Source organism: Microtus pennsylvanicus, chromosome 2 (genome assembly GCF_037038515.1).
Source record: "Microtus pennsylvanicus isolate mMicPen1 chromosome 2, mMicPen1.hap1, whole genome shotgun sequence".
NCBI classification, from domain to species: domain Eukaryota; kingdom Metazoa; phylum Chordata; class Mammalia; order Rodentia; family Cricetidae; genus Microtus; species Microtus pennsylvanicus.
Genome location: NC_134580.1, coordinates 90,981,887 through 90,994,966, shown reverse-complemented (window position 1 = coordinate 90,994,966; position 13,080 = coordinate 90,981,887). Strand labels below are relative to the sequence as shown.

The 13,080-nt window shown below is 43.3% G+C and overlaps 2 protein-coding genes across 4 annotated transcripts in view; one reads left to right on the top strand and one right to left on the bottom strand.

The window, feature by feature from the left end:
* Positions 1-7,301, bottom strand: part of Aven (apoptosis and caspase activation inhibitor) — a 142,679-nt gene extending 135,378 nt beyond the window's left edge. Inside the window, exon 1 of one of the 2 annotated variants that reach the window (XM_075961720.1) lies at positions 7,004-7,301. In XM_075961720.1, coding sequence (XP_075817835.1) covers positions 7,004-7,249 — 246 coding nt within the window. In that variant the 5' untranslated portion in view covers positions 7,250-7,301. The remainder of the gene's footprint in view (positions 1-7,003) is intronic. The other variant, XM_075961721.1, reaches the window with a different exon arrangement.
* The window catches only part of Chrm5 (cholinergic receptor muscarinic 5), a 61,899-nt gene that overhangs the window by 40,060 nt on the left and 8,759 nt on the right, over positions 1-13,080 (top strand). The window lies entirely within an intron of this gene.

Sequence of the window (13,080 nt, the reverse complement as noted above, 5' to 3'; positions counted from 1 at the left end):
CTCGATGCGACACCAAATGGGGCTCTACGGCTGAGCATCTGAACCAGACAAAGTGGGAGAGACTCGGCCTAGAGCCTTGTTTACTGCTCCGGCCAGGCAGAAGTCACAAAGAAAACAAAATGGCAAAATAAATATAAACAAATGAATAGGCCTTCAAAGTTCCACTTTCCTCAGCGCAGTGGCTCCTTACTGCATATAAGTAACTAAAAAGTGGCCAGCCTAGGGATGGTAGCACAGATGAAGGCCAGCCTGGGCTACACAGTGAGACTTTGTCTCACTCTTTTTTTTTTTTTTTTTTTTGGTTTTTTTTTCGAGACAGGGTTTCTCTGTGGCTTTGGAGCCTGTCCTGGAATTAGCTCTGTAGACCAGGCTGGTCTCGAACTCACAGAGATCCACCTGCCTCTGCCTCCCGAGTGCTGGGATTAAAGGCGTGTGCCACCATTGCCCGGCTGTCTCACTCTTTTTTTAAATGAATACATCTGTCATATAAATGTGGATCAGGAGCACAAAGGTCTGCTAACATTCAAAGAACTAAGTGTGTTACCAGTGTCACTATATGGCTTTATAATTATATTTAAACATGAGGGGGAAGGTATGTGAAAACATCACTCGACGGTTATCTCCCGACCCGGGGTGTGTGTGTGTGTGTGTGTGTGTGTGTGTGTAGTCTAAGTGTGCCCGGGGTGTGTGTGTGTGTGTGTGTGTGTGTGTGTGTGTGTGTGTGTAGTCTAAGTGTGCCCGGGGTGTGTGTGTGTGTGTGTGTGTGTGTGTATAGTCTAAGTGTGCCCGGGGTGTGTGTGTGTGTGTGTAGTCTAAGTGTGCCCGGGGTGTGTGTGTGTGTGTGTGTGTGTGTAGTCTAAGTGTGCCCGGGGTGTGTGTGTGTGTGTGTGTGTGTGTGTGTAGTCTAAGTGTGCCCGGGGTGTGTGTGTGTGTGTGTGTGTGTGTGTAGTCTAAGTGTGCCCGGGGTGTGTGTGTGTGTGTGTGTGTGTGTGTGTGTAGTCTAAGTGTGCCCGGGGTGTGTGTGTGTGTGTGTGTGTGTGTGTGTGTGTAGTCTAAGTGTGCCCGGGGTGTGTGTGTGTGTGTGTGTGTGTGTGTAGTCTAAGTGTGCCCGGGGTGTGTGTGTGTGTGTGTGTGTGTGTGTAGTCTAAGTGTGCCCGGGGTGTGTGTGTGTGTGTGTGTGTGTGTGTGTGTGTGTGTGTAGTCTAAGTGTGCCCGGGGTGTGTGTGTGTGTGTGTGTGTGTAGTCTAAGTGTGCCCGGGGTGTGTGTGTGTGTGTGTGTGTGTGTGTGTGTAGTCTAAGTGTGCCCGGGGTGTGTGTGTGTGTGTGTGTGTGTGTGTAGTCTAAGTGTGCCCGGGGTGTGTGTGTGTGTGTGTGTGTGTGTGTGTGTAGTCTAAGTGTGCCCGGGGTGTGTGTGTGTGTGTGTGTGTGTGTGTGTGTGTGTAGTCTAAGTGTGCCCGGGGTGTGTGTGTGTGTGTGTGTGTGTGTGTGTAGTCTAAGTGTGTATGCCTTAGTGTATGCTTACAGAAGTCAGAAGACATTGAGACTCTTCCTCCACTGCTTTCTGCCTTATTTACTTCAGATACTGTCTCCCACTGAGCCTGGAGCTTAGCCAGGCTGGCAGCCAGCAAGCTCTAGAAATCCTCCTGTCTCTACCCCAACCGCACAGCGCTGGGGTTACAGGTACAAGCTGCAATGCCAAGTTTTTTTTTTGTTTTTTTTAAATATTTATTTATTTATTATGTATACAATATTCTTTCTACGTGCATGCCTGCAGACCAGAAGAGGGCACCAGACCTCATTACAGATGGTTGTGAGCCACCATGTGGTTGCCGGGAATTGAACTCAGGACCTTTGGAAGAGCAGGCAATGCTCTTAACCGCTGAGCCATCTCTCCAGCCCTGCAATGCCAAGTTTTTAACATGGTGTTGGGAATCTGAACTCAGGTCCTCATGCTTGTGCAACAAGAGATCTTACCACAGAGCTACCTCTTTTCAAACTGTACCATAAGAGTGGGCTTTGTAGGCAACAGATCTATGTTGAATCCAGGCTCAGTGATCTTCAGATTAATTGTGAATTAGTAATTTAACCAATACTGTGAGTGACTTAGCTATAACTCGATGTACAAATCTCATAATTAAGTGTTAAATAAATGTTAATTACTTACTTTTATCTGCGGGAAAAGGGGGTAAAAAAATCCCAAGGACGGCCAATAGGCCTTAATTTCCTCCCTGTTAATAACTCATCAAGACAATTCACTTTTAGTCCCAGCACTTGGGAAGCAGAGGCAGGCGGATCTCTATGAGTTCGCGGCCAACTTGGTTGTTATAGTGAGTTCCAGGCCATCCAGGGTTACATAGTACGATCCTGTCTCCAAAGTCTCAGCCAAAGTAAGAACACAAAAGAGGGGCATCCAAACAGAAAAGAAGGGACTTAAGCAACCCGTACTAGCAGAAGACATCAATTATGTATATTTTATATAATTATATACTTTACATATTATATTTTATAGAATTGGATATGGTTATATAAATTATATATAAAACAATACTACCAAAAAAATTAAAACTGATAAATTTAGAAAGGTTACAAAATATAAAATTAACATGTAAAATGTAGTTGGTTTTTTAATATAACAGTATCAAAATTGGTGAAAGTGATAAATTAATCTAAATAAATAACCAATACCAGCGAAAACTTAAAATAAGACATATGTGAATAAATTTAGCCAAAGAAGTGAGTGATATCTGCAATGATTATTACAAAGCATCAATGGGAGCAACTGGAGAAGACACTAAGTTACAAGGTTTCGCAGCCTTCCCGGTGCACAGAGGGAACTAGGCACTACGTTTCACATGCCTGTAATACCCAAAGTGATCTACAGAGTCAAAGCAATGCCCACTGAGATAGCCCCATATTTTTCACAGAACCAGAACAACCACTCCTAAAATGTCTTGAACAGAGGAATAAAAGTTAAGCATTACAATATAAGACCTCAAAACACACTGCAAAGGGTAACAGGCTAACCTGTATGGTCCTGGGACAAAAACCTGGTGGTTCAAATGTGGTTTGGTAATATGCACTCCACCCCAAGCTCAGTCCCACCACTAAAAAGGAAGGGAGTGGGGAGCCAACGAGACAGAACAGAAAACCCCAGGAATCCATGTGCATATCCATACCCAGAAGACATAAACTATATACAAAACCAACTCAAAATAAATAAGAATTAAATATAAAACCTGAACCTTTGAAACTATCAGGAAAGACACTTCAGAACATTGCTCTGGGCCAAGCATTCTTTGGATTTGACCTCGAAGCCCAAACAACAGCAGCAACCTTGACGAATGGGATCACATCAAAAGAGCTGCACAGCAATTGGAGACAAACCAAAAGAGTTGAGAACACCTGACTGGGGAGGAAAAATTTACAACTGATCACCCAGCAAGAGATGGCTCTGTAAAATGGACCAACCTCAAACCGTTCAAATGTACAAAATCATAAGAACAAACTATTTGCCTAAGAGTATCTAGAAACTTCTCAGTAAATGCAAAAAAAAACAACAACAACAAAAAATCTCCTGTGAGAGATCACCTTTAATCCCAGCGCTCTGGAGGCAGAAGCAGGCAGATATCTGAGTTCAAGGCCTGCCTGCTCTACATAGTGAGTTCTAGGACAGCCAAGTCTACATAGTGAGACCCTGTCAGCATAGATGGATGGATAGATAGATAGATAGATAGATAGATAGATAGATAGATAGATAGATAGATAGATAGATAGATAGATAGAATAGGAATAGAAACAACCAAAAACGCAATTAAAATAAAACTGGGGCACTCCTGTGATGCCAGCAACTGAGAACCAGACACAGGCCGAGCTACACAATAATATTATGTCTCAACAAACAAAAGAATAGTTAACTAAATAAAGTCAGATGTATTGAAGTACATGTGTGATCCCATAGCTTAGAAATCGAGGCAGGAAAATCCTGAGATGGGGAAGCATGAGTACATAGTAAAATCCTGTCTAAAGGAGGAGAAGAGATAAAGAGGGAAAAAAAATAACAAGAGCTAGGGAAGATACAGAGACAGGAACTCTCAACATATGCTGTGGGAACATCAGTTAGTACAGCATCACAGAAAGCAGTATGGATGTTCGTCAAAAAAAAAAAAAGAAAGAAAAACAGTAAATATTCCACAATCTAACTACTAGGTACATATCCAAAGGAACTGGAGTCAGTATGCATAAGAAACAGTGGCATTCCCATGTTTATTTACTTATTTATTACACGTTTGTGTGCCCGTAAGCATGTGCTGTGTGTGCAGGTGCCCTCAGAGACAGTTAAGAGTACTTGTTCCGGAGGACACAACGGCCTTTAACTCGGGCTCCACGGACCTGATGCCTTCGTCTGGTCTCTGCTGGCTTTGCACTTACGTGCATAAACATATGCATAATTTTTTTAAAAAACTCTCTTTTTCAAAAGAAGAGAATATATAGACACAAAGTCAGCCTTCAGAACATCAGAATGAAATGGTCACCAGCAGAAAAATGAATGGAACTAAGGGATATTATGCTAAGTTAAATAAACTGGGTACGCAAAGACCAATAGTATTACTTTCTCATTTATATGTGGAAACTAAAAAGTTGATCTTAAACCTAGAATAGTGGTGATGAGAGACTAGGAAACGTGTAGGAAAGAGAGATGGCAGAGACGGTCAATGGGTACAGTTCACTTAGATAGAAAGAATCATTTCTAAAGATCAAAAGCAAAGTAGGAAAACTATAGTTGAAAATCAATTATTAGAAAACAGCTAACCTGGGGTGGGAGGTCCTTCTGTCTATGTGTTGCTATTATTGGTTAATGAATAAAGGAACTGCTTTGAGCCTATGGTAAGGGCAGAACAGAACTAGGCAGGAAAAGCTAGGCTGAATGCTGGGAGAAGGGCAGAGTCGGGGAGAAGCAATGGAGCCACAGCTACAGTAAGACATGCCGAAACTTTGCCGGTAAGCCACTGCCACGTGGAGATATACAGATTAATAGAAATGGATTAAATTACTAAAAGAGTTAGGCAATAAGAAGCTAGATCCAATGGGCTAAGCAGTGATTTAATTAATACAGTTTCTGTGTGATTGTTTCGGGTCTAAGCTAGCCAGGTGGCTGAGAACCAACAAGCGACCCTTCTTACTACACTAGCCTGGAGGACTTTTAATGCTGGCAACTGTCATAATTAGGGCTTCTATTGCTGTGATTAAACACCATGACCAAAGCAACTTGGGGAGGAAAGAATTTATTCAGTTCACACTTCCATATTGCTGTTCACCAAAGGAAGTCAGGACAGGAACTCAAGCAGGGCAGGAATCCGGAGTCAGGAGCTGGTGCACAGGCCATAGAGGGTGCTGCTTACTAACTCGCTCCCAGCTGGCTTTCACAGCCCATTTTCTTACCCAAACAACCCACAATGCATCACTAATTAAGAAAACCCCTTACATCTGGATCTTATCTGCATTTTCTCAGCTGAGGTTCCCTCCTTTCAGATGACTCTAGCTTGTGTGTCAAGTTGCCATAAGACTAGGCCGCACACCAAGACAAAGAAGTAATGTATTTCTAACACGATAGGTATATCAAATCCTTCTGATCTCATCATTACACACTGTATCCATGTGTCAAAATGCTACTTGATGCCCCATAAATGTATAGTTACTACGCGTCATTTAAATTTTAATATATACTTTGGGGCAAGTAATACAGCTCAATGGGTAAAAGCACTTGTGCAAGTCTAATGACGAGGATTCTATCCTGGTAATCCACAGCGCAAGGAGAAAATAGACTCCGGAAGGTTGTCCTCCAACCTCCACACCTGCACCCCAACACCCCCCCAATACCTCCACCACACGCACGCACATACATAAGCGGAGACTGCTTGTTTATATTCCGGCTTCCCAGACCCAAATAATCACACAGAAACCATATTAATTACAACACAGTTGGCCAATGACTCAAGAGTCTTCCTAGCTAGCTCTTACATCTTAAATTAACCCATTTATATATTCGTCTGAGTTTTACCATGAAGCTTTGGCGTATTGGTAAGGTTCCGACATGTCCTTGGCAGCTACATAGCATATCTCTCTCTCTCTCTCTCTCTCTCTCTCTCTCTCTCTCTCTCTCTCTCTCTCTCTCTCTCTCTCTCTCTCACACACACACACACACACACACACACACACACACACACACATATATTTCTAAAAAATAAACACTAAATAAATTCTTGCATTTTATGAAATTAATGATTGCATCGAGGATAGTGTCGCGCTTCAGCTAGGTATTCAGTGAAGGTGATTGGCCAGAGGATTTGGTTATCAAAGTCTGTAAACCTCTGGGCTCCCGGAGAAGTTACTTTGGAGCAGTACATAGCTAGAAGTTGTTTCCGTTTGCATCCAGAGGGAACGCAAAGGATGTGCACTCTGTGGAGTCCTGCAGCTGGACAACGGTCCCTACACAGGCAGAACTCTATTGTCTGGCTTTCAGAGCTCTGCAGTTAATCCTGATTTAAGACACCAATGTGCCCACCGTAAGACGTGAGAACAGAGAGACCTCGGGAAGGTCGGTCAATCTTTAGGTACTCCACAAGACGAAATCTCAATCTGAAAAGTGGGAAGGACCAAAATGAAGACTTGATCTTCCCCATGTCCCTCCATCCAGATGTGACCACAGAGAGTGTTACCTAGGCAATGCTGGGACGGGATAAAGGAAACACAGGATAGAGGAACAAACATTTCTCTGAGTGAATCTGTTTGGGTTCATGTACCCGGGCCCGCGCTGTAGCGGGTAATTGCAGGGACACCATCAGACTTTGGGACCCCGGAGATAGCAAAACCGGAGGCCCGTAGCCCAGTCCTTGGGCCGCAAGCAGCCAGGGGCTGCGCGTGCACCGTCCACGCGCGTCCCCCGGCTCCGTCCGGCGCAGGCGCCGTACGCCGGCTGCCTGCCGCAGCATCCCGCGCCGCTTACCCGTGTGCTGACGCCGCCGCCGCCGCCGCCGCCGCCGCGGCCTCCCGGCTCCCGGCGACCGCCACGCGGGGCGCCGCCTCCTCGGCCTCCGCGGAAGCCCCGGCCTCGGCCCCGCCGGCCGCCTCCGTCCCCGCAGCCTCCTCTCGCCAGCGCCGCCGCGGTTCCGGCCGACTCTCGGTCCCCTCCGGGCCGCTCCCGGCCTCCCCGCCGCCCGCGGCCGCCCCGAGCCCCGCGCTCCGCCTGCATGAGGCCGCCCGCCGAGAGCAGCGCGCGAGCGAGCCGCTGCCGAGAGCGAAGGCCCCACCGGAAGCGGCCGGGCGAGCACGGGCCCCGGTGATCCGGGTGCGGGCCGGTCGGGGCGGGGACCGCAGATGTGATCTGTAAGGAGGGGACGCTCTAAAGTCACTTTGTGTGATCGCTCTTAATTCTTACGAGTATTTGCAGAACACTAAGCCCGAGATGTACGATGAGTTTGTTAGCTAACTTTCTAATTTAAAGAGGATATGTCATTTTAAAATCAGGATTTAGGAAGGAGGTAGGGTGAGTTCCGCGTGACAGGTGGGACAGCAGTTCAAGTGTGTAGAGAGGAGGGTGGGAGAGTAGAAAGGGTGCTTGAAAATCTTGAAAAAGTTTGTAAACCTAATTGCTGTTACATTTACTGAGCTCTTGATTCTCATAGGTACTTGTGTTGCCCTTATTCTGCAGTGAGGTAACAGCCCTAGAGAAGTTAACTCACTTAACAGGACTTGGCCAGACAGTATCCAAAGACAAGGGTAGCAGGAAAGTTATAGAAAGCCGTGAGAGGGTTGGGGATGTAACTCAGTGGCAGAGTGCTGAATTCGTCTTTGGCACAGGTGATAGATAGATAGATAGATAGATAGATAGATAGATAGATAGATAGATAGATAGATAGATAGATGATAGGTAGGTAGGTAGATAGATAGATAGATAGATAGATAGATAGATAGATAGATAGATAGATAATTTTTTTAAAAAGCAAGAAGAAGAAACCACAGAGGCCAAGTTTTGTTTTGTCTTAGGGAAGCTACAGGAAAATAATGAAAGCAAGCCGGTGGTGGCACATGTGCCTTTAATCCCAACATTCGAGTTAAAGTCAAGCAGATCTCTGAGTTCAAGACCGGTCTGCTCTACAGAGTGAGTTCCAGGACAGTCATGGCTACACAGAAACCCTATCTCAAAAGACCGAAAAATAAAAAAACAATGAAAGCAAAAGATAGAAATCAACCTGGCAAAAGAAGTGTCACTTTCATCCCCGGCCTTTCCGGGCCCTTCCCCACTGCCATATATTGCTTTAATTGTGCACAGAACCACACAGGCAGTACTATGTCCAGATCTGAAGAGAGATCAACCCCACCCTAAAGTCCTAAACTCATAAGGAAGACAGTTATATAGAAAGATGACTTCTGCTCTCATGAGCTAAATGCAGGAAGAGTTTCGCGACCAAAGCTAAAGTAGCTCTTCATGATTCGTGGACACCCCAGCTACAGCCTGCTGACTGAACAGAAGCTGGCCCAGCTAATAGGTGGGAGGGAGTGGGAGAACCTACAAAGATGAGGGGACCCCTGAAGATTTGTCAACTTGAGAGATATACAGTCTTTGAAACGGCTGTCCCTTGCAGAGCATTAAAACCCACCAGTTGTCTCCGTGCACAGTAGATCCCTTCCTCTGAACTCACCAGGCCTATGACCTGAACTACTAGACTCAAGTTTGGAACCCACATTGAAAACACAAACATTAGGCTAGAGAAACCGCTCCATTGGGAAAGTGCTGAGCCCAAATCCACAGCACCAACATGAAAAGCCTGGCTGTGTGTCCCATGTGCAAATACCTGGTGCTCGTTGGTCAGCCCTCCTAGCCAAATCTATGAGATCCAGGTTCGTGAGTGTCTGACTTAGCTTTCTGTTGCTGTCATAAACACCATGAGCAAATGCAGCTTAGGAAAGAAAAGGTTTATTTCTTCTTCCAATTTAAAATCTATCATTATGGGAAGTCACAGCAGGAACTCCAAAGCAGGAAGTAGAAGCTTGAAGTAGAAATCACAGAAATCCTGCTTTCTGATTTGTTTGCTCTATTTCAGCTGTCTTTTAAAAAAAACTATTTTATGTGTATGAGTGTTTTACCTGCACATATTACATGTACCACATGAGTACCTGGTACCCACAGACACCAGCAGACCACTTTGGATTCCCTGGAATCTAGAGATAGGGATGGATAGATAGATAGATAGATAGATAGGTAGATAGATAGATAGATAGATAGATAGATAGATAGATAGATAGATAGATAGATAGATAGATAGATTGATTCATGCATACATACATAGAGTAGAGTCATGTGAGTCATTGTGAGTCGTCACGTGGGTGATGATAACCAAACATTAGTCCACTGCAAGAGCAACAAGTGCTCTTAACCACTGAGCCATCTCTCTAGCCCCTCAGTTCCCTTCTGTTTCTTTGCCACCCAGCCCCACATGCCTGAGGACTGTACTGCTCACAGTGGGCTGGGCTGGGCTCTCCCACACCTACCAGCAATCTAGAAAATGCCCCACAAACCGGCCCTAATGCCAACATGATGAAGGTCACTCTTCAGTTGAGGTTCCCCTGCCGTGGTGTGATAACAACCAAGATTAGCTATCACACTGAGAAACCCTGTCTGAAGACCATGAACAAAATGATGTTCTCTAACTGTTTAATGTGTGAGCCTTCTGGATAAATCTCTAGAGACCAAGAAACAAAGTGAGTTTTGGTCAACGTTGTCTTTGTAACCGACATTAGCCTTTATTGTGACCACACTTGCTTGTAAACATATTTTAATATTTTGTAAAATTTTAATTATTTTACATTAGTGATTTCAAATGTTTGCTGTCGAATTTATCTGCATTCTCGTGATAAAAAAAGCTTAATTCCTCTACATATTAAAATTACAAACTGCAATTTAGTAAGATTTCCTATATATACAAATAAGTTTGTAATCATTTCTTTACAATATTTTTTTTCAAAAAACAAAAATGTGGAGAGTGATAAGTGATTGAGGAAGACACCCCCAAATCAACTGCTGACCTCCATACTTAGCTCACATAAACATGCACGCTCAAACATACATGTGCTATACCACACACACAAAAGAAAACACAAACATTAAATAATTTTATGATCATCCAGCAAGTAATTAATGGACTGGTTCAAGCCCAGGGTTGTCCGGCTTCAAAGTCTTGAGAAATCAGTCTGTAAAGGAGATTGACAGTCCAGTCAGAGGCGTGAGGTCATCAGGAAAATCCAGGCCATAGTCGTTAGGGTGTGGCTGGAGATGAGAGCCAAGAAGACAACCAACAAGTGGGAAATTTAGAATTCTACACTCCAGTATAAATGGGGAAGTCAGGATCTGAGAAATAGTGGTGATGCCCACATTCATTACTTGTATGGACAGTTAGTTAATTGTGCCATTAATAGAGAATCAAGAGTTAGGGAGGAGGATGTATCAGGGTAAGCCAATCTAAATCACAAAATTTTAACACATATAGAAAGCTTCACCCTCATTACCCTTTCATGTACACCAATAATTATAGTAGTTTTAACATTTCATTCCACACGTTAGTTATCTCTTTGCCATAACAGTTAACATTTTGTTGGTTAGTGTAATGGTACAAATAATACTATTATTTCTGACATGGTGCATTAAAAAATCATTTCTACATTTTCCTTTTATTTATTCACACTATATTTTATACTTTCTATTTGGTAAGATAGATAGATAGATAGATAGATAGATAGATAGATAGATAGATAGATAGATAGATAGATAGATACTTTGTATCTACCTGTGAAATTCAGATTGCCAGTAGCACTCAGGATTAATGTGTTCTTCCCTATTCTGAGCTCTCAAATTCAGTAGTCCCATCTCTCCAGAAACACCAAGCACAGGGCCATAACAATAGTAAGGAGAGTCATATTCTTATACCATAAAGGAACCAGCAAGACTAAGACAGATATAAACGCAATTTTAAGAACACACTGGACAGTCTAGACTCCATTCTCTGGGTGACCAAGTCAACAATGGTTTGGTACATTATCTCTTTAAGATTCTGTGTTCAGTGACAAAGCTGGTAGGTTGAAATAAGGCGTTGTCTTAGTTAGGGTTTCTTTTGCTGTGAAGAGACACCATGACCACATAACTCTAGCCTACAGTTTCAGAGGTGTAGTCCATTATCATCACAGTGGAACACGGCGGCAGGCCAGCAGACATGGTGCTGGAAAAGGACCCTAGAGTTCTACATTTTGATCCCCAGGGAGCAGAAGGAGTCTGTGTGCTACACACTGAGGTCACTTGAGCACTGGAGACCTCAAATCCTGCCCCCAATAGTGACTTACGTCCTCCACATCTAATCCAACAAAGCCACGCCTTCTAATAGTGCCACTCCCTATGGGTGTCATTTTCTTTGAAACTACCAAGGCATTATGGAGGTTTTTGCACCACAGAAATTGTCAAATGTCTTCAAAGCAAGGCTTACACACAGGGAAGTGAGCAATCTGATTTCTTTTGGCCTACTATCGCAAAATACCATGAACTGGGTAGCTCGCAAACAAATCTGGCTCCCACAGATCTGAAGCCGTCAAGTCCAAGAGCAGGGTGGTGAGGGTCCATGTGTTTGTTGTCTCCTCACATGGTGAAGGGCGGTAATTTGATGGCTGTCTTCCTCTCTCTCTCACTTTCTCTAAAATTCTGGTTGTACCTTCGATTTTATTGTTGTTGTTACTGTTTTCATCAGTGAGAGCCGATGTCAGGAAATTACAAATAAGCAGATAAATTGATTCCTACCTCTATCTAACAAAAACACATAATGTAGCATTTTTATTAGATAAGCCTTGGTTTTTACATTTCAATAAGCATGCCATACAATATTTGAACAAAATGTTCTTACAATAGCCATTATTAGAGGAAGTATAATAAGCACATTTTATTTAAATTAATGCTTTAGGAAGAAATGGAGATTTCCTTGCCTTTACTTATTTCTTTAAATGTATATAAAATGCCTTCATAATGTTCATAACCTTTCATCAAGTAAATATACTTTTAGAAACTTTTTAAAGAGAATTAACAAGAATGTATATGAAGGTTTATCTCAAAATGGTTACTGTGGCCTTACATTTTTTAACTCAAAGCAATCTAAATATGTTTTCCCCCTTTTATTGAAAATAGATTTTTTTCTAATGTAATACATTCTCCCTCAGTCAGACGCCATGGAGCCAGCCACCAGGTCAGAGAGGCTGAATCTTTCTTGGTAAGCCACCACCTCATGGTGCTACACAGATTATTAGAAATGGGTTAATCAAGATATGAGAGTTAGCCAATAAGAGGCTACAGATAACGGGCCAGGCAGTATTTAAAAGAATACAGTTTTCCGTGTAATAAAGCTAGCTGTGCGGGAGCCAGGCGGTGGGAAGCAGCCCGCAGCTCCTTCTACACTACGCTTAACAAGAATAATTGATAACAATTAATAATAAGAATAATAAGTTAATAAGACTCCTAGGCCAGTGTTTTGATTAATACAATTTCTGTGTGATTATTTCAGGTCTGTCCGGAAAATGAACAAGCAGCCTCCACCTACAAAATCTATTCATTTCATAGTTGTTTTCAAACTGTGTAGTAGCACAGTGTCACTTGTTGAAATACAAACACCTAAACATCCCTGCAGCCACAAGGCTGAGGATGAAGCCCAGTGTCTGTTTCAATCAACTTGCTGGCAACTGTGATACATACTCAAGTTGGAAAATCACTATCATCACGTAATATCTGGGCTTTCATTTAAACTTCCCAAGAAGGCTTCATAAATCCTAGCCTGTAGCACAAGTAATAAAAACGAGAGGCAGAAATTGGGGTTCAACCTAAAACCCAGAAAAGCAAAGCAGCCAAGCCATGAGAGAAGTTTTACCTCTACCAAGGCTGGCGTTCGCAAACTGAAACCTAAGCCTCTCTCTCCTCTCATTTTATATTCCCTCTCGTGCTGGGATTAAAGGCGTGTGACTCCCTAGTGCTGGGATTAAAGGTATAAACCACCA